At 48.4% G+C, this 19,992-nt stretch overlaps 1 protein-coding gene across 3 annotated transcripts in view; it reads right to left on the reverse strand.

Annotated features, from left to right (window-relative positions):
• Positions 1-19,992, reverse strand: part of Clip2 (CAP-Gly domain containing linker protein 2) — a 66,656-nt gene that overhangs the window by 13,179 nt on the left and 33,485 nt on the right. For 2 of the 3 annotated variants that reach the window (XM_008851132.3, XM_008851133.3), the window contains exons 4-9: positions 15,424-15,548; positions 13,487-13,700; positions 12,501-12,698; positions 9,777-9,880; positions 6,840-6,900; positions 1,224-1,328 (exon numbers count right to left, since the gene is read on the reverse strand). In XM_008851132.3, coding sequence (XP_008849354.1) covers positions 1,224-1,328; positions 6,840-6,900; positions 9,777-9,880; positions 12,501-12,698; positions 13,487-13,700; positions 15,424-15,548 — 807 coding nt within the window. The remainder of the gene's footprint in view (positions 1-1,223; positions 1,329-6,839; positions 6,901-9,776; positions 9,881-12,500; positions 12,699-13,486; positions 13,701-15,423; positions 15,549-19,992) is intronic. The other variant, XM_008851134.1, reaches the window with a different exon arrangement.

The raw sequence follows: 19,992 nt of genomic DNA on the forward strand, positions 1-19,992 counted from the left end.
TATTTTTTTTCCAATACTGGAGATTGAACTCAAGACCTCACACATACTAGGCAAACACTGTAACAATTAGCTATATTCCAAGCCCCCCCCCCTTTTTGATTTTTGAGTCAGAGTCTTACTATGTAGCCCTACCTATCCTGGAACTCACTGTTTATAGCCTAGGCTGGCCTGGAACTCTTAGCAATCCTCCTGCCTCAGCCTCCTAAGTGCTGGGATTACAGGTGTGTGCCACCACACCAAGCTAGATAAACCTTTTCTGACTTGAGCCCATTTGGAGGGTTCTAACACATCTGGCATGACTTAGTGAGTCTCCTGCATGCAGTATTCACGAACACACGTGTTCACAGATGATCACCAGGCAATGGCCAGTGTGCACATGAACACATGTGTCTCCAGACACCCACAAAGGCACATGCCCCCTCGTGCTCTATGGCCACTATGCAGAAACTGACCCTTGCCCCAACCCTCCAGCTCTCTACAGCATGTTTTTCCTGATCAACACTTGCTGCCTGCCCAGCTTCCTCCCAGCAGAGCTGTGGCTGGGCTACTTACCAGCCTGACTAGCTGTTTGGATGTGTGTACACCAGATGTGGAGGGGCCAGCTAGGCCTGGAGTGGGACATAGAACCATGTCCCTGTGGCTGACTGAACCATTCTTCCAAATGGACCTTTCCAGGGTCTCCCTAACATATTATATGACTACAGCCAGAATCTAAGGTGGGCAGAGTTTGGAGTTTTGAGGAAGCCCCCAGTCTACAAAACAAAACAAAAAACAACGCACTTCCCGAAGCCCCGGTCCTCTGGGTTAGCTCTCTGTTGTCACCTTAAAACCAAGCCTGGCTCTGCATTCCCATCCTCTCACCCTCACCAGCCTCCTCAGTGGCACAGACAGGAAGGGACAGGCTGCTCCCAGGATGTCTCGTTGCGACACTGGACAAGGAAGGAGGCAAAGGGGAGAGTCTTCCAGGGATACTTCAGCTCAAGGAGCCATGAACTTGGGAAGCAATCCCATAGGACCCAGACCCCCTTTGCTATAAGCATCAGTCCAACACAGAGCCTAGCCTGACTCTAAATTTCAACTTTCCTGCCAGAAGGAAGGGGGAAAGGAAATTAAATAGCAATAACTACAACAGCCAAAGCAGAGGAGATGATCAAACAGGAAAGGGGGAACCCAGGGGAACCAGGGTGCTGGCCGGGTGGGTGGTGGTAGTGGATGCGCTTTACCCTGTTATCCGCTAATTCTCTGAGCAGCCGCTCGGCCTGCGCTTTCTCCTGTAGCAGGCTCTGTTCCAGCTCACCAATGCGCGCGTGCTCCAGCTGGGTCTGGGTCTGCTCCACCCAGGGGGGAAGGGATGACAGGGTGGACAAGGGAGATGGGGACGTGGGGAAGGGCACAGGGAAAAGGAAGCCGGAGAAAGAAAGAGAGGGGAAGAGAGAGAGAGAGAGAGAGAGAGAGAGAGAGAGAGAGAGAGGAGGCGTCATCTTCAGTGAACAAGACCATGAGAACAGATCAATGAGCTGGAATCGCTTGGTGAAGAAAAAGGTCTCAGAAGTGCGGTGCATGGGGGGCTGGATGCCCTCCCCTCTTTGTAGCCTGGCTGGGGTGTGTTTTAGGCAGAGAAGACAGTGGTTAGCATCCCTCACTAGCCACTGGTAGTGCAGTGTTACTGAGTACCCTGGTTTCCTCCCATTACCCCCGAGCCCACCTTTTTTTTTTTTTTTTTGGTCTTTTTGAGACAAGGTTTCCCTGTAGCCCCAGCTGGCCTGGAACTCACTATGTAGACCATGCTGGCCTCAAACTCACAGAGATCTGCCTGTGCCTGCCTCTGCCTCTGCCACAATAAAGGCATGCATCACCACGTCCAGCATCATCTTGACTTTTTGTTTCCTTTAGTTTTTTCTAGACAAGGGCTCACCATGTAGCCAAGGTTAGCCTGGAACTGTGTTCCTGGGTCTGACCTAGAACTTTAGTTGTTTTTGAGACGGGATCTCATATAGCCCAGGTTCTCCTGGAACTCACTATGTAGTTGAAGATGACCTTGAATTTCTGATCCTTCTGCCTCTACCTCCCATATGCTAGGATTTCACTATGCCTGACTTAGCCTAGACCTCTATGAAATCAAAGCTGGCCTTGAACCTGCATTCTTCCTGCCTCAGCCTCCCTAGAGTTGGGAAGACAAATGTGTACCAGCATGCCTGGCTAACCCACACTATCTTGATTCTCTTGGCCTGGCCTCTCAAGTAGGGATGCCCTGCCTGAAGCCTGACTCGGTCACCATTGCACTCTTTCCCTGTCCTGTGGAGAATGCCTGGCTTCTACAAGCACAAGAGGGCTTTTGTCCCCTCTTTACAACACCCACTTCATTCTCGAACAAAGCACAACATTCTCTGGGTGGTACAGGACTGACATTTGGATGCCTTATGATGGATCTTAGCAAGTTAGCAGGGAGGAGGGGAGGCAATGCACCCTGGGGGCACCACCAGGATACCAGATTTGTTTTGAGAGACTGGAGAGGGTACCGATCACCCTGTGGGAGATATGGTTAAAGCAACACTCCCTGCCCAGCCTCATGTCAGAAGGGGTGGGGCTTGGACAACAGGCTAACACTCAGAAGTCAGGAAGAAGTGGCCAGTTATGGAGGCTGGAGGATAGGAATGGGACTGGAAGCCCAGCCCAAAGGGATCAAGTGATCAGTTGAGGGTGAGGTTCAGGTTATCAATCTTGACTTTGTGTGCTATGCACATGTGGGTGCTTGTACACTGGGAGTTTTAGTTGGTCTCCACCTTAGTTTTCGACACAGGGTCTCTCCCTAAACATGGAGCTCACAGATTTGACTATACTGGCTGGGCAACCTCCAAGGATCATTCTGTCTCTGTCTCCTCAGCACTGGTAGACTGCTGCCATGCTCATCTTTTATGTGAGTGCTAGGGATCCAAACTCAGCTACTCTACCACAGTCCACGCCACACTCCCAGCCCCTCACTGGGGGGATCTAGGCAGGCACTCTACCACTGAGCCACACCCTTATCCCTTGGTTTAAGACTTAAAAAATTTTTTTTGGTCTTTTTTTGAGACAGGGTCTCCCTGTAGCCCCCGCTGGCCTGGAACTCACTATGTAGACCAGTCTGGCCTTGAACTCACAGAGATCCACCTGCCTCTGCCTCCCGGGTGCTGGGATTAAAGGCATGTGCCACGACGCCCAACTTAAAGTATTTTTTAAAGATTTATTTTTATTTGTGTGTCTTTGTGTGTCTATGTGTAGGTATGTGCACATATGTGCGGTGCCCATGGAGGACAGAAGCTAGGGATACATGAGGTTGTGAGCTACCTGGCATTGGTGCAGGGAACTGAACTTGGATCCTCTGAAGAACAGCAAGTGCTCTTAACCTCTGAGTCATAGCTCCAGACCCTTGATTTTGAATTTTGAGATGGGCAGGGAGAACCAAGCACCATGGCTCCAAGTCTGTAATCCTAGCCCTTGGAGGCTGAGGAAGGAGGACTGTGAGTTCCAGGTCAATGTGGGCTGTCTCAAAAAAACACAACCCAAAGCAAACATGCATGGTGGTAAACTGGACCTTGCCTTGGCTCACCTCCCAGTTGCTATGGATATGAACAACAGTACAGAATGCAGGATAAAATGTCAAAAATGGATGTGACACCCCTTCCGGCTGAACTAGCTGTCTGTCACTGTCTGTCCCCCCAGGCCCCCTGCCGCCTCTCTCAGCTATGCCCAATTGGATCTGGAGTAGATGCCTGATCCAATACCTGCCAGCTCATCGGCTGGCCTGGGACTAGTCGGGTTGTCTCCTGGGGATAAATGTAAGTGATGGGTGGTGGTGCCTGGCAGACTGGAGCCGAAAGCAGATGTACTCAAGAGGCCTGGAGACAGACAGGAGTCAGTGAGAGGCTGTGAGCAGGGCCCAGCTCCTCACACCCATCCTCCTCACACCCATCCTGATTCTAGTTCCCTCAGGCGCCTCATGAGGGGTAGGGAATTTCCCCAGTCATTCATCTCCTAAGCCTCTGTTGATGGGAGCAGGTGGAGGGGTCTTGGTTTGGCAACCCCAGGCACTCTCTCTTCAAGTCCACCCATCTGTCCCCTGCATGGGGAATGCTGTCTGCCAGAATGATCAGCCAGATACAACCACCTGTCCTGTCTCTTTGGCTGTGACAAAGGCATAAATCACAACAGCTTTGGGCTGGCGAGGGCTCCTGCCTTTTCTTTTTTCTGACCCAGGGTCTTATCTTAGGCTGGCCTCAAACTCACTGTGTAGCTGAGGCTGGCTCTGAATGCCTAATCCTCTTGCTTCTGACTCCTGAAGTCTGTGATTACAGGTGAGCCCTACCATGCCCAGATTTCTTGTTTGTTTGCTTGTTTGTTTCAGACAAGGCCTCCAGCTATAGCCCCAGATGGCCTGGAATGCACTATGTAGACCAGGCTGGCCTTGAACTCAGAGATCTCCCTGCCTTTGCCTCCCTAGTGCTGGGATCAAAGGCATCTACCACCATGTCCAGCCTGACCTTGAACTTCTAATTCTCTTGCCTCTACCTACTTGGTGCTAGGATTACAGGCATGTGCTACCCATACCCAGCTTATTCAGTGTCGTGAATCAAACCTAGGGCTTCATATACGCTAGACAAGCACTCTAACAACTGAGCCTTTCTTTAGCTTTTTGAGACAGTCTCGCTAAGAAGGCAGGCTGACCTGGACTTCGTACACAGCCCAGACTGGCCTTGAACTTACAACCTTCCTACTTTAGCCTCCCTAGTAAACTGAGATTACAGGCCTGGGGTACCAAGTCTGAGCTGAGCCCAGAAATAATCAATGGCTGTGATTTCTTTTACTTTTTAAAATTTTCTTTTACTTACTTATTTTATTTTATTATTTTTATTTTATGTGTATGAATGTTTTGCCTGCATATATTTAAGTGTACCTGTGTCGTGCAATGCCTGAGGAGGTCAGAAGAAGGTATCAGATTCTCTGGGAACTGGCATTATGGACAGTTGTTAGCTGGTATGTGGATGCTAGGAATTGAACCCAGGTCCTCTGCAAGAGCAACCAGTGCTTTTAACTGCTAGGCCATCTCTCCAGTCATTATTTATTTATTTATTTATTTATTTATTATTTATTTATTTATTTATTGACAGGGTCTCACTATGCAGATCTGGCTGGTCTGGGACTTGCACCATGCCTGGCTCAATTTATTTTACTTTTATTTATTTATATTTTATATGTATCAGTGTTTTGCCTGCATAAATGTAAGCGTACCCATGATGCTCAATGCCCTTGAAGGCCAGAAGAGAGCACTGGATCCCCTGGAGTTACAGATGGTTGTTAGTCACCATGTGGGTGCTCGAAACTGAACCTGGGTTCTATATAAGAGCAGCCAGTGGTCTTAACTGCTGAGCCATCACTCCAGCTCCCTGATTTATTTATTTTTATTATTTTATGTGTATGAATATTTTGTGTGTATGTATCTAAGTGCACTCATTTTGTACAGTGCCTACAGAGGCCTGAAGAGGGAGTCAGATCCCCTAGAATTAGAGTTATGAATGATTGTAACTGCCATGGGGATGCTGGGAACAAAACCTGGGTTCTCTACAAGAGCAGCCAGTGCTCTTAACCACTGAGCCGTCTCTGCAGCCCTATGGCTGTGATTTCTAAAGTCCTTAGACTGTATCACCTGGGGCTGTCGTAAATGCAGGTCACGGCCCTATGTATGAACAAGCTTTCCGGGGATGGAATGCTTGAGACTGAGAACCCACAATGGGGATCAAACACCTCATTTTACAGATGAGGAAACTGAGGCCTGTAGAACAGAACAGGCTTCCAGAGGCCAGGTGAAGTCCAGAAATGCTGTATGAGAAGAGGCTTAACTCACTGTCCCCTATTCCACCTGATGGTTCCAGGAGTTCTAATTTCCTCTCCTAGGGGACCTCAAGGAACATAACAGGGAAGGCACTCCTACCCAAAAGTGGCCTCCTGAGCCCAGAGGTCTCTCCAGACCTTGGGGACAGGGCTAGATGCCCCCTAAACGGCCCTGAGCACCCCAGTCCCTAACTCAGCAGAGTGGATTAAATGGAGAGGGACAATCTCAAGCTGTTCATACCATGCGTGCCCATGGAAAAATGGACAAAGTGCAGGCTGGGTCAACTCACAGGAGTCCCTGTCCCTGGAGCCTTGGATATAGGCCTCTGCTTTCCTGACCTCTAGTTCTTGTTTGTTTTTCTCTTCTTCTTCTTCACATAGCCCAAGGTAGCCTTAAACTCACTACACAGCTGCGGATGACCATGAACTCCTGATCCTCCTGTCTCAGCTTCCTAAGTGCTATGATCACAGGCATGTGCCACCACACTGATTTATGTGCTGGGAATCGAACCCAGGACTTTGTGAGTGCTAGGTAATCACTCTATAATTTCAGCCACATCCCCAGCCTTGAGCCCTTGTTCTGCCACCTGTCAACTCTCTGAGTCCAAGTGCTCCTGCCAGCCAATTCTGTTCCTAGGATCACAGGAGGCTGGCTCCTATGCCCTTAGGTAAGATGTGCAATGTCACTCACCTCAGTCTATCCTGTTCCCCACCTCTAATCTCCAACACAAGGTCCCCTGGATTCCCAGGAGCTAGAGTTATTCCCACCTCTTACACCAGATGTCCCAGTGCCCTCCCATCCTCCATTCCTCCAAGGAGGGAGCCTTTGACTCGTCTCCATTTTCCCCTTGCAGTCATCACCAAGGTCTCATCCCAAAGAGGCCTAGGCTTTTTGCCTGAACATCAAAGCCATTTCTCATGCCAAAGATTGGGCCCTTGGTGATCGAGCAGGGAGGGGCTGTACCCGTTACCTCCAAGTCTCCTTTGGTGATGGATTCTTCCTCCACTCGGAACTGCAGGTCCTCCACCTTCCTGTGGGGAGGAAAAGATCAGAGATGGGCTTTGGTGGCCAGGGGCATGGCTCAATTGTAGAAAGCCCACTTAAGAGTCCCCCAGTGAGGGGCTGGAGCACAGCTCAGTAGTAGAGCACCTGCCTAGAATCTCCCAGTGGGGTTGGGAGCATGGCTCAGTGGTAGAGCACCTGCCTATCATATGCCAAGGTTCCATCCACACTGACACACACACAGACACACACACAGACACACACACAGACACAGACACACACAGACACAGACACACACACACACACACACACACAGAGTCAAATGGGTTTCATCAGGCCACCAATGGAAGAGAGGACTAACGCCTCAAGAAAGCTCAGGGAAGAAACTCAAAGCACTGAGGAGACTGTCTCCATAGAGCTGGAAGCTACCTGGTATCCTGAGGCTGAGGAAGGACAAAGCCTTCTGGAAGCATCCAGAACCCCCACCTTCTGACCTGGTACTGAGCATAAGCCTCCTTCCTCCCAGGGTGGCCATGGAAAAGAGAGGAGAGTAGCTCGAGCCAGGTGTGATGGTGCACAGCTATAATCATAGCATGTGAGATGCCGAGACAGGAGGGCTGGGAGTCAGAAGGCCAGCCTGGGCTACATAGGGACTGTCTCAAAAAACCCAAACCAAATCAGAACAGTGGCTCTTCAGTGGGTGCCCCAGGCCACATGGCCCTATCACCAAGGAGGAAGCAGGAAGGAGGGCTTTCTTATAGGTAACTCCACTCTGAGGGGCCTCAAAGTGAGAGCTGAGGTCTCAGCATGCATTTCCAGGCTGCTCACAGATATAGAAGGGTCCCAAGATCCCACTTCAAGAATTAGGGGCCTCTCTCAGGGACACATGCTCACCCCCACATATATCAAGTCAGAATAGGAGACATACACGGGTCTACCTCACTCTGCAATTTACAAAGCCTCTCCCCTGGGGCTCTCAGACACTGTGTATTAAACCTATGAGGTCACTGAAGCTCAGAGGGGGTGAGAGGCCTGTCCAAGGTTACACAGCATGCTGGGACCTGCATCTCAGCTCTTAGTAAACACAGCTCCCATCATGCCTTATTTTGCATTTAAAAAGTATTATATATGCGTATGTGAGCATGCGTGTGGAGGCCATGGGGTGATGCTGGGTGTCCTGTGTATGTGCACATATGTGTGCAGGTGCATACCTGTGCATATGCCTGGAGGCCAGGAGAGGACTCAGATGTCTTAGTCTAATGGAGATCCTGTCTCTGCCCTCCCTTCCCTACAGCCCCAGGATTAGGGTGAATGCAGTCACACCCAACTTTTTACATAAGGCAGTGGGAATTTGAACTCAGGTCCTCATGAATGTACTAAAAATGTTCTAGCCACTGAGCCATGTCCCCAGACCTATATGGGGATGTCTTCCTCTACTGCTACCCATCTTATCTTTAATTAATTAATTAACTTCTGTTTTTGTTTTTTTTTTTTTGCAATGGGGTCTCCTTGAACCCCAACTGGCCTGGAACTTGATATGTAGACCAAATTGGCTTCCATCTCTCAGAGATCCATCTTCCTCTGCCTCCAGAGTGCTGGGATTAAAGGCATGTGTCACCATACCTGGCTATTAACTTATTTTTATTTCATATGTGTGAGTGTTTGCTTGCACATATGTAAGTACCAGAAGAGGGCATTTGAGCCTTTAGAACTGAGTTACAGATAGTTGTTAGCCTCTCTGTGAGTGCTGGGAATTGAATCTGGATTCTCTCCAAGAGCAGCCAGTGCTCTCAAGTACTGAGTCATCTCTCCAGCCCCTCCTCCCTGACTTATCTTTTGAGACAGGGTCTTTCACTGAACCTACTGATCAGCTAGCCTGGCTGGCCAGTGAGCACTGGGGATCTGCCAGTCTGTACCCCACCTGTGAGAGGGTTACAGACACATGTGACCATGCCTGGCTTATTGACACTGGTGCTAGGGATCTGAACTCAGGTCCTCAGGCTTGCACAGCAGAAGCTTTACCGACTGAACCATCGTGTCTCCAGCCCCCATCTCATGATGGCCTAAGAGATTGTTTGCTGGCATGAGATGCATTGCCATGGAAACCAGATGTGTAGGCCCAGACTGCCATCTCAGGCAGTTATAAATAAATCATCATCTCTCCCACTTAGACAGTAACTGCAGGCCTCGGCTGAATGCCCAAAACACAGATGCAAGTGGGGGTTGTTAAGGCTGGGGGCTGCCACCAGCATGGGGGAAGGGAGGGCCATACAGAAATCTCAATTCCCAGGAGAGAGATGACAAGACTGGCTCTGTCCCACGTCCTGGGCCTCTGGCCAGAGAATAGAACACACCTGAATCTTTCTATGAGTCCCTGTGTTCTCATCAGAATCCACTTGACCTTGACTTGTCCAGGGGCTTTTCTGGGGGGAATCAGAGGATGGGGAGGCTTCTAACATATCCCCAGAGCAGCCTCCAAATTGACTGAGGGACCTGCGAGATGTCTTAGTGGTAAAGGTGCTTGCTGCCAATCTCGATAAGCTGAGTTCAATCCCTGGGACCCACATGGTGGAGAGAATAAACTTTTGTTTTGTGTTTTGTTTTGTTTGAGACAGGGTCTCCCTGTAGCCCCAGCAGGCCTGGAACTCACTATGTATACCAGGCTGGCCTCAATCTCACAAGGATCTGCCTGCCTCTGCCTCCTGAGTGCTTGGATTAAAGGTGTGTGCCACCAAGCCTGGTTGCTTATTTTTTATTTTAAGACCATTGTAATAAGTTGCCCAGGCTAGTCTGGATCTCCTGATCCCCCTGCCTCAGTCTCCCAAGTACCCCACCACACCCAGCTTCCCCACCCTCCTCTTCTGGGCTCAATGAAGATGCTCTCTGGCTGGGCCCCAGCATGTACCTCCTTTCCTCCTCCAGCTGGTTGGACAGGTCCACTTTCTCTTTCCTCACATTCTCCACCAGCAATCGTGCCCGCTGCAGCTTCTCCTCTGCTTCTGCAACATACTGACCCAGAGCAAGGCCAGGACAGAGCCAGGTTAATGCCAGCCTCCTCTTGGGGTGACACAGAAATAGGAAGTACAGTACAGAAGCCCCAGCTTCCTGCTCCTCCACTGGACCCAGTGAGGTATAGGTAGCAGCCAAGATACAAGGAGAGGGGACCCAGCAGGACCTAAGGAAGAAGAGGCCACACCCAGGGGACCATAAGCCTGCTCGGTCCCCAAGAGTAGACACCCCAAACCCTGCTATTCACCCAATCTACTATGGCCAAAGACCTGTTGTCTTGTTAGGGCCCCTCTCACAGTACCAGTATGAGGCTGGCTTTATGATAGATGTGTGTGTGTGTGTGTGTGTGTATTTATGTGTGGGATCAAACCCACAGCCGTGTGCATACTAGGTAAGAGCTCTACCACTGAGCCACACCCCAGCCCCTCCTCCTCACTGGGGATTCTAGGCAAGCTCTCCACTGCTGAACTTCATCCTGCTGTGATCATACTAATCCTGGCACTCAGGGAGGGATGGGACAGTCCCAAACATGAACAGAGGCCCAAAAGGGACGCTCACACAAGAGACATTAAGCCACGTGTAATCTCATCACTTGGGGAGGCTGAGGCAGGAGGAGTTTCAGGCTCACCTGAGCTACACAGAGACTCTGTTTCAAGAAAGAAAAAACAAATGGCTCCACTGTAGCACACACGTGTAGCATGCACAGAGCCCTAGGCTGGATTCCCAGTACTGTGAAAATACATACCTACAAACATCAGAGGAAATGACAGAACAAATTAAGTCATAGAAGCAGCAAACTCTAGACGTGGGGCATGGGGTCCTAGCTCTGAAATCTAACTCACAAATCTGCCCCAAATCATTTGAAATATGGACATATGCCAGAAAAGTTAGGAATCTGGACATATCTTTTTTTTCCCAGTGCTGGGAATCAAGCCCAGGACCTTATACACACAAGGTGGGTGATCTACCCCTGAGCTACATATGAATCTCTGTTTCATTTATTGTAGAAAAAAAAAGAAAAATGGGTGGCAAGATGGCTCAGTGGGTACGGGCACCAAGTCTGATAACCTAAGTTCGAACCCCAGGAGCTACATGGTTGAAGGACAGAATTGACTCAAAAGTTGTCCTCTGACCTCTACACACGTGCCATGACACACATTCTTCCCCCACAAAACAAATAAATAAAAATGGAATAAAAATATTTTAGAAAAAGAGCCAGATGTGGTGACACATGCCTTTAATCTTAGTACTTAGGAGGCAGAGCAAGGCAGATCTCTGTGAGATCAAGGCCAGCCTGGACTACATAGAGTTCCAAGCCAACCAGAACTACAGAGTAAGACCCTGCCTCAAAAAAAGAGAAAAATGCTGGGCATGGCGGTGCACGCCTTTAATCCCAGCACTTGGGAGGCAGAGGCAGAGGGTTCTTTGTGAGTTCAAGACCACCCTGGTCTACAAAGTGAGTTTCCAGGCTAGCTAGGGTTATAGGGAGACCCTGCCTCAAAAAGACCAAAACAAAAAACAAAAACAAAAAGAAAAGACAAAGAAAAATCCAGCCAGGTCTGGTAGCATACATCTAAAACCCTAGTACTTGGAGGCTGAGGCAGGGAAATAGCCAATTTTTTTTTTTTGGATCTTTTTGAGATGGGGTTCTCCCTGTAGCCCCAGCTGGCCTGGAACTCGCTATGTACACCAGTCTGGCCTCCATCTCAGAGATCCACCTGCCTCTGCCTCCCAAGTGCTGGGATTAAAGGCATGTGCCATCATACCTGGCTTTGCCAAACTTTTAAGGCCATCTTGGGCATCAAGGTAAGTTCTAGGCAAGTCTGAGCTACAGAGACCCTATCCTCCAAAAACCAAACACCAAAATAAAACAAAATTTCCCCTGAACTATGGGGCTGGAGATTGTCTAGCATGCACAAAGCTCTGAGTTCCAGTCCCAGCACCACATAAACCAGATGTGGTGGTACACACCTGCAATACCAGGACTCAGGAGGTGGGGGGCAGGAGGGTCAGAAGTTCAAGGTCCTCCTCAGCCTCATATGGAGTTCAAGGCCAGTCTTGGCTACGAGAGACCCTGTCTAAAAAACAACAGGGGCCGGAGAGATTGCTCAGCGGTTAAGAACACTGGCTGTTCTTGCAGAGGACCTAGGTTCAGTTCCCAGCACCTACATGGTAGCTAACAACTGTCTGTAACTCCATTTCCAGGGGCTTTGTCATGTTCTTCTGACCTTTGCTGGCATTGCATGCATGTGTTGCACTTACACACATGCACAGAAAACAGTCATACACATATAAGAATTTTCTGCTGACAGAAAATGCTGGCATTAGCATAGAAAAAGCAGAAAGCACAAGTTTAAAAGTGAATTCTGCACCTGATCTTGGCCAAAGGTCTGAGAAATGATTATAGGCCAGCCTGAAGGGCCCAGCACTTCACACACACACCGAAAAGTCTGGAAGCTTATGGGTCACTGCTAGCTGCATCTGAAAAGGGATACTCACAGACACTTCTGTATTTCTCTGAATACCCATGCTTACCCCTCCCTCTGAGCACCTGTGGCTTCTCTATCCCCATGGAAGGAGGTTTTCAGTACCCACACCCCTAAGGCCTCTAGCCCCACACCTGCTCGTGCTGGGCCTTCAGCAGCGCAATCTCTTTCTCCACCTCGCAGATGTGGCTGGTGGCCTTGGCTACCTCAGCCCGTTCCAGGTCCCTCTCAGCCAGCAGCTGTTCAATGTGTTGCTGTTTCTCCTTCAGTGCCTCCTGCAGGGCTGTGGTGCCTGAGATCTTCCGGGCATAGCGAGAAGATGTCTCTGTGAGCTGCAAAGAGTGGGTGGGATTCAGGTATCCTTGGAGTTGTGGGTCAGTGGCTCCCACTGGCCTCACTTATACTGACACAGGGGGTGAGGGTCTTGTCCTTCCCTGTCAGTGCCCTGGAGTCCCCTAAACTCACCTCATGACTCACCCCACCCTCAAAAGATCCTGATGGCTGAATATCAGCCCCTCAAAATGCAAGCCCCAAGGATTCCATCCACTATGGGCAACTTCACCTTGACCAGCTCCACCCTAAGCCAAGCCAGATTGAAGCCCCTCTGCCCAAACCTGAGTGGTCTCTTCTCTCCTTACTCAGGGTCCCTAAGACAGCCTTCTGAAATTCCCTGTGCTGTATCTACCCAAACCTGCTTACCCAGAGAAGGCTACTGAAAATCCAGTGGCAAAAGTAACAATAAATATAACTGGATCAATTTCTCTTATTAAGAAATCATGGGGGCTAGAGAGATGGCTCTGTGGTTAAGAGAACTGGCTGCTCTTCCAGAGAACCCAGACTCAGTTCCCAGCACCCATATGGTTGCTCACAACCACCTGCATGTATGTGCTGCACATACACACACACACACACACACACACACACACACACACTCAGGCATACACATATACATAAAATAAATTTTTAAAAAATTAAAAAAAAATCTATGCTTTCATTTTTGTTACAAACCCCCAAGTAGAAGGAGAGGTGCCTGGAATCAGAGCAAGCTGGGAACCGAGTGAGACACCTGCTACCTCTAATCTTATACCAGAGTTCTCCAACTCCCCAATTCTACCCTTACCAGGCCACTACGGCTGGGCCGGCCCCCAACCGAGGAGGCCACAGAGCTGACAGAGCTGATGGAGGAACTGCTGGGGCTGTGGGTCAGGGCTGAGACACCCATGGCCATACGCTTGTTCTTCTTGGCCTTGGCTGGGCTAGTGGATGGGAAGCCAATGCGGATGACCTTGTGGATTGGTGCGAAGAGACCAAACTTGGGTGGGCACTGGAAGTACCTGGGGAGCAAAATACAGCCACAGTGGTGCCTTGATGACCTGGTTCGCTCCTTATTTATTCCCCCGTCACTTCAAAGCCCCCAAGACACAGAAGCATCTCCCCAGGCTCTGTGGCCACACTCCAAGGTGGCAGTCTTCCTGATGGATGAGGCAGGAGCCATGGTGCACATTTGCAATTCTAGCACTTGTGAGGTAGAGGCAAGAGGAACAGGAACATGGGACTCCTGAGAGCTTACAGCTGTCAATAGCTCTGGCAGCACTGTTTTGTTACAGCACTGTTAGCTGTCTTCTGTTTGTTTTGACACAGGGTCTCATGTAGCTCAGGCTGGTCTTAAACTTGCTATGTAGCTGAGGATGACCTTGAACTTCTGATCCTTCAGCTGCTACCTCCTGAGTGCTGAGATTATAGATGTGTATGACCACACATGGTTTTATGTAGTACTGGAGATGGAACCCAGGGCTTCATGCATGTTTGTCAAGTATTCTAGCCCTGGCAATACTTTTGAGGGCTAGGAAAATTATTACCCACAATGTGCCATTCCTTAATGCAAATTTTCATTCAATCTCTCAGTGGCTATGTGCAGAGACAAACTTTGGACTCAGAAAGGTTAAGAAACATGCTCTCCATCATGTACAGGTGTAGTTGCAAAGTTAACATGGGCCTTCCCAGACTTCAGGGCTCCAAGGATACACAGACTGTCTAGAGTCCCCCAGGTTACAACCTCAGTCAAGACTGGCCCTGGTCCACCCCCAGAACCAGCACTCTAGCCATGGGGGCTCACTGCTCAGAGAAGAAAAAAACTAGAAGGACTGAGGCACAGTGGCACATGCTTGTGATCGGAGCCTTTGGGACATAAGCACAAGGGGATTAGAAGTTTAAGGCCAGCCTCCGCTACATAGTGAATTAGAGGCCAGCCTGGGCTACAAGAGACTCATTCTCAAAAAAAAAATGTGAAGCTGGGCATGGTGGGACATGCCTTTAATCCCAGCAGGTAGGATCTCTATGAGATTGAGGCCAGCCTGGTCTATATAGCCAGATGGGGCTACAGGGAGGCCCTGTCTCAAAGAGACCAGAAAAAAAAGAAAAGAAAGAGAAAGAGACAGAGAGAGACAAGGCACAGAGAACAGGAGAGACAGAAAGGAAAAGAAACAGTGGGCTGGAGAGATGCCTTGGTGGTTAAGAGCACTGGCTACTTTGCAAAGATTCATTTCCCAGCACCCATATGGTAGTTAACAACCATCCATAACTCCAGTTCCAGGGGATCTGACACCCTCTTCTGGCCTCCATGAGCACTGCACAGCATGGGCACACATACATCCATGCAGGTAAAACACTCATAACACATAAAATAAAAACAAATCAATCAAAAAAAAAATTTAAAGAAAGAGACAGAGAGAATACTTGAGAGTGCAGGACACCTACAGCTCTTTTGAGTCACCCAGGAAACCCCAGTAGGGAGAGTCCACTCCACTGGTCCTGCTTAATTCGGCCCTGTGTGGTGTAGGAAAGGAACATGGAACAAAAGGATTCCCCTAGTATTTGCCTGTGACCTCTGGCCTCAGTTCTCTTATCAATCAAATGGGACGATTACTCCCCATGCCCTGGCCTGAAAGGCTGTTAGAAGAGTGAACATGTCCATCATGGCATCAAGAGCCCCTCTTGGGCAATCTCTGCCCCCTATACACATCCCTTCCCACAATTCCTTAGAAAATGTCCCCATACCTGGTGCCTGCCACTGCCCCATCATTCTTTCCAAGGGGTTCATCCAGTTCCACACCACACCACTCGCCTTTGGCAAAGTCTGTCTCCCCCACGTAGCGTACCACACCGGTCTTCGTCCCACCGACCTGTAGGTACATGGAGAGAGGCAGATCCAGAGGACGCAGGGGACACAGGTTGAGCCTGGCAGGGGGCAGATGAGAAAAGGGAGACACCCACAGACAGCTGGGAGGGCCAAGGCTTTCAGTGCATCACAGGATGGATACATGCAAGAGCACAGGCTTGGAGAGAGACACGGATCTGGATTCAAACTCTTATAAGCTCTGTGAGCTTGGGAAAATCACATAACCTCTCTCAATCTTAGCATCCTCATCTGTCAAAAGGGTTTTTGTGAGAATTATTGTATGTATGTGGCATCTGGATGACATTGTAGTCTTAGTAAATGCTATTGGTAAAGAGAATGTAGGGTATGGTGGTGCATGCCTTTAATGTCAGCACTCTGGAGGCAGAGGCAGGCCAGCCTGATCTACATGGGGAATTCCAGGCCAGCTGGGGCTACAGGGAGACCATTTCTCAAAAAAAAAAAAAAAAGTGACACTGAAGCACAGAAGTCCTAGGGAGATGGTTCAGTAGTAGGGTCCCTACCTAGCATCCCCCAGTGACAGGCAGAGAGTGTGGATCAGCCCTGTGAGCATCATGATTAAAGGCATGTGCCACCATGCCCATCAATAAAAAGTATTCTTAAGGGGTTAGAGAGGTTGTTCAGCAGTTAAGAGCACTGGCTCCTCTTTAGACAACCCAGGTTCAAGTCCCAGCACTTATATTACAGCTCACAGCCCTTCTTAACTCCAGTTCCAGGAGATCTGATGTGCTCTTCTGGCTTCTTTGGGCATTGCCTGACACAGATGCACTCACATACATGGAGGCAAAAGACTCACACACATAAAATAAAAATAAATAAGCTCACCGCCGAATTTTTTTTCAAAGATTTAAAGAAAGCTCGGCATGGTGGCTCATGCCTTTAACTCCAGCACTTGGGAGGCAGAGGCAGACAGATCTCTGTGAGATCTAGGCCAGCCTGATCAACATAGCAAGTTCCAGTTCAGCTGGGGCTATGGGGAGACACTGTCTCAAAAAAACAAAACAAAACAAAACAAAAAAACAAACCCAAAACCCAACAACAACAACAAACCAAAAAACAGAAGAAAAAGTGAATTATTGTAAAAAACAAGTTAAATTGATTTTTCAAATCCAAGTTATACATACACATCAATAGAGGGTCAGGTGCTTGTAAAGCGTCTGTTCTAGTTTCATTCTGTTGCTATGATAAAACACCCTGACCAAAAGCAACTGAGGGAGGAAAGGGATTCATTTGGCTCAGACTTCCAGTGACAGTTTATTATTCTAAGAAAGTCAAAGCAGGAACTTTACGCATATCCATAGTCAAGAGCAGTGGGAGAATAAACTGGAACCTGCTTGCTTGCTCTTAGCTAGCTTTCTTATGCAGCCCTGAACTCCCTGCCTAGGGACTGGTGCTGCCCACAGTGGGCTGGGCCCAACAATTATCAATTAACAATCAAGACACTCCCCACAGACCTGCCCACAGGCCAATCTGGTCTGGGAAATCCCTCAGTTGAGACTCCCTTCTCAGGTGACTCTAGGTTATATTAAGTTGACAGTTAAAACTAACCAGCCCTTTACAAAGCCAAGAAGTTTTTCTTCTCTGCCTCCAAACACATACTACTTCCTCTTTCAGTGGGACCATTTGGTAATCACTGCCATCTCTCTAAATAGCAGGGGTCTGCTCCGACTTCTTTTCAAACATTTTGGCATATTTTTAACTGACACGTAAGATTGGTACCTACTGCTGCAGCCCTTTTCTTTTTAACTGACACACAGCTGTATTTACTGATGGGAAACTGTGCTATTGTGCATACAGTGTATATATGTCTACAATGTGCACTGATCAAATCAGGGGAACAAGCATTTCTGTTTCATCTTTTATTGTTGTTAGTGTTAAATGGAGAACCTTTGACGTCTCCTGTTGTGGATCATTACAAAATATATAAGGGGCTGTGGCTCAGTTGGTAGAATGCTTGCCTAGTGTGCCTAGTGTGTTCCATTCCCAGTACTGCAGAATCTGGGTATGGAGGAGCATACCTGTAATCCCAGCACTCAGAACCTGGAGGCAGGAGAAACAGAAGTTCAAGAACATCCTCAACTACACAGCATATTTGAGAGTAACCTGGGCTATGTCTGTCTGTCTATCTATCTATCTATCTATCTATCTATCTATCTATCTATCTATCTATCTATATTAGACATCTATCTATCTATCTATCTATCTATCTATCTATCTATCTATCTATCTATATTAGACTATGTTGATCCTACTCTGCCATGGAATAGTAGACGTTTTCCTCCTATTATTTTCACTTGACCTTATGACCTCCAGTTCTATTTATTTTACTGCAAATAACAAGGTTCCATTCTTTTTTTTGAAGTATAAGTGTTTTTCCTGCATGTGTGTAAGTGGACCCAGGCATGCAATGCTCATGGAGGCCCCTGGAACTGGAGTTAAGGACAGTTGTTAGCCACCACGTGGGTTCTAGAAATCAAACCAAGATCCTTTGGAAGAGCAGCTAGTGCTCTTAACCACTGAGGAATCTCTCCAGTCCCAAGTTCCATTCTTTATGTGTGTATACATGTATGTATGTGTATTTTTTTTTCTTTTTGGTCTTTTTGAGACAGGGTCTCTCTGTAGCCCCAGCTGTCCTGGAACTTACTATGTAGACCAGGCTGGCCTTGAACTCACAGAGATCCGCCTGCCTCTGCCTCCTGAGTGCTGGGACTAAAGGTGTGTGCCACCATGCCTGACTGTATGTGTATATTAATTTAAAATTGTTTTTATTTTTATTTTATGTGTATGAGTGTTTTGCCTGAGTGTATGTAAGTGCCCCCTCATTATGCAATGTCCACAGACAAGTGTCTGATCCCCTGGAACTGGAGTTATGGACAGATGTTAGCCACTATGTGAGTGCTGGGAACCAAACCTAGGCTTTCTGAAAGAGCAGTCCTTTGGGCCATCTCTCCACCCCTCTACACATAATTTTTTTTGTGTGTATACATATATATACCTACACACACACCTTTGTGTGTGTGTGTGTGTGTGTGTGTGTGTGTACACACATGTGTATGTATGGGCAGAGGTCAATGTCAGGTGTCTTCCTCAATCACTCTCCATCTTAAGTCCCTCACAGGCCCTGGAGCTCAGCTAGGCTGACTGGTCAACAAGCCCCAGGGATCCTCCTGTCTCTGCCCCTAGCACTGGGATTGCAAGAATAGAATAGCAAGGGCTGCGTGTTTCACCTGGGTTCTGGGGACCAGACTCAGATCCTCATGCTTGCACAATAAGCACTTTACCCACTGAGTTATTCCCCCCAGCCCTTTGCTTTTTTTTTAGACTGGGTCCTCTTGTGCAGCCCAGGTTGGTCTACAACTCACTCTGTAGCCCAAGATAGCCTCAATCTCATCATCCTCCAGTGTCTCCCTCCAGCATGCTGGGATTACAGGCATACTTAGTCTTATAACACGTCTGGGCATTTTCTTATTTCAGTAATTACATTTTTCATTTCCCCAGAGCCTTTTGCCCTGATGAATATTCATAAGCACATGAATATTCATGAACATGTGACTAGCCACAGCCACATGAATATTCATGTTCCTATATTCTGAGGCAGCCTGAAGAGTCTTCTCTTATTTCTCAGCTGACCAGCCATCTTCATTCCTCACAGAAGGTTCCAGATGCCTCTGCCTTAGAGGCAGCCATATCAGCTACCAGCATTCATAGAGCTGAGAGGGGAAGAAGCTGGAGGGAGGCAGGGCCTCAGCCCTGAGGGCAGAGTGCTCACCTCATCCTCCAGTCTCAGCCTAGGGATGACTTAGAACTCTCGATCCTCCCACATCCATCTCCTGAGTTTATGATGTAATGGGAATAGAACCCAAGGCCTTGTGCATTCAAGCAAGCATTCACCAACAGCTACAGCCCCTGTCCAAAATTCCCATTTTATAGACATGGTGGCACACATCTTTAATCCCAGCAGTTGGGAGGTAGAGATAGGCAGAAGGATTGTAAAATTGAGGTCAGCCTGGTCTACACAGTGAGTTCCAGGCCAGCTGGGGTGATAAGAAGACCCTGTCTGAAAAAAGCCAAGAACCAAAATCCAAACCAAAACAACAAAGAAAAGGAGCTGGTGAGATGGCTCAGCGGTTAAGAGCACTGGCTGCTCTTGCAGAGTACTTAGGCTCAGCTCCCAGCATTCGCATGGTGGCTAACAACCATCTGTCACTCCAGTTCTAGGGGATCTGAAATCCGCTTCTGGCCTCCATGGGCATTCCACCCACATGTTACATTTACATCCATGCAGCCAAAACACTTACACATATATATAAAAATAAATAAATCTTAGCCAGGTGTGGTGGCACACACCTTTAATCTCAGCACTCAAGAGGCAGAGGCAGGCAGATCTCTTTGAGTTCAAGGCCAGCCTGGTCTACATAGTGAGATCCACG

The sequence above is a fragment of the Nannospalax galili genome, unplaced genomic scaffold, assembly GCF_000622305.1.
Source record: "Nannospalax galili isolate Female #2095 unplaced genomic scaffold, S.galili_v1.0 scaffold444, whole genome shotgun sequence".
Taxonomy (NCBI): domain Eukaryota; kingdom Metazoa; phylum Chordata; class Mammalia; order Rodentia; family Spalacidae; genus Nannospalax; species Nannospalax galili.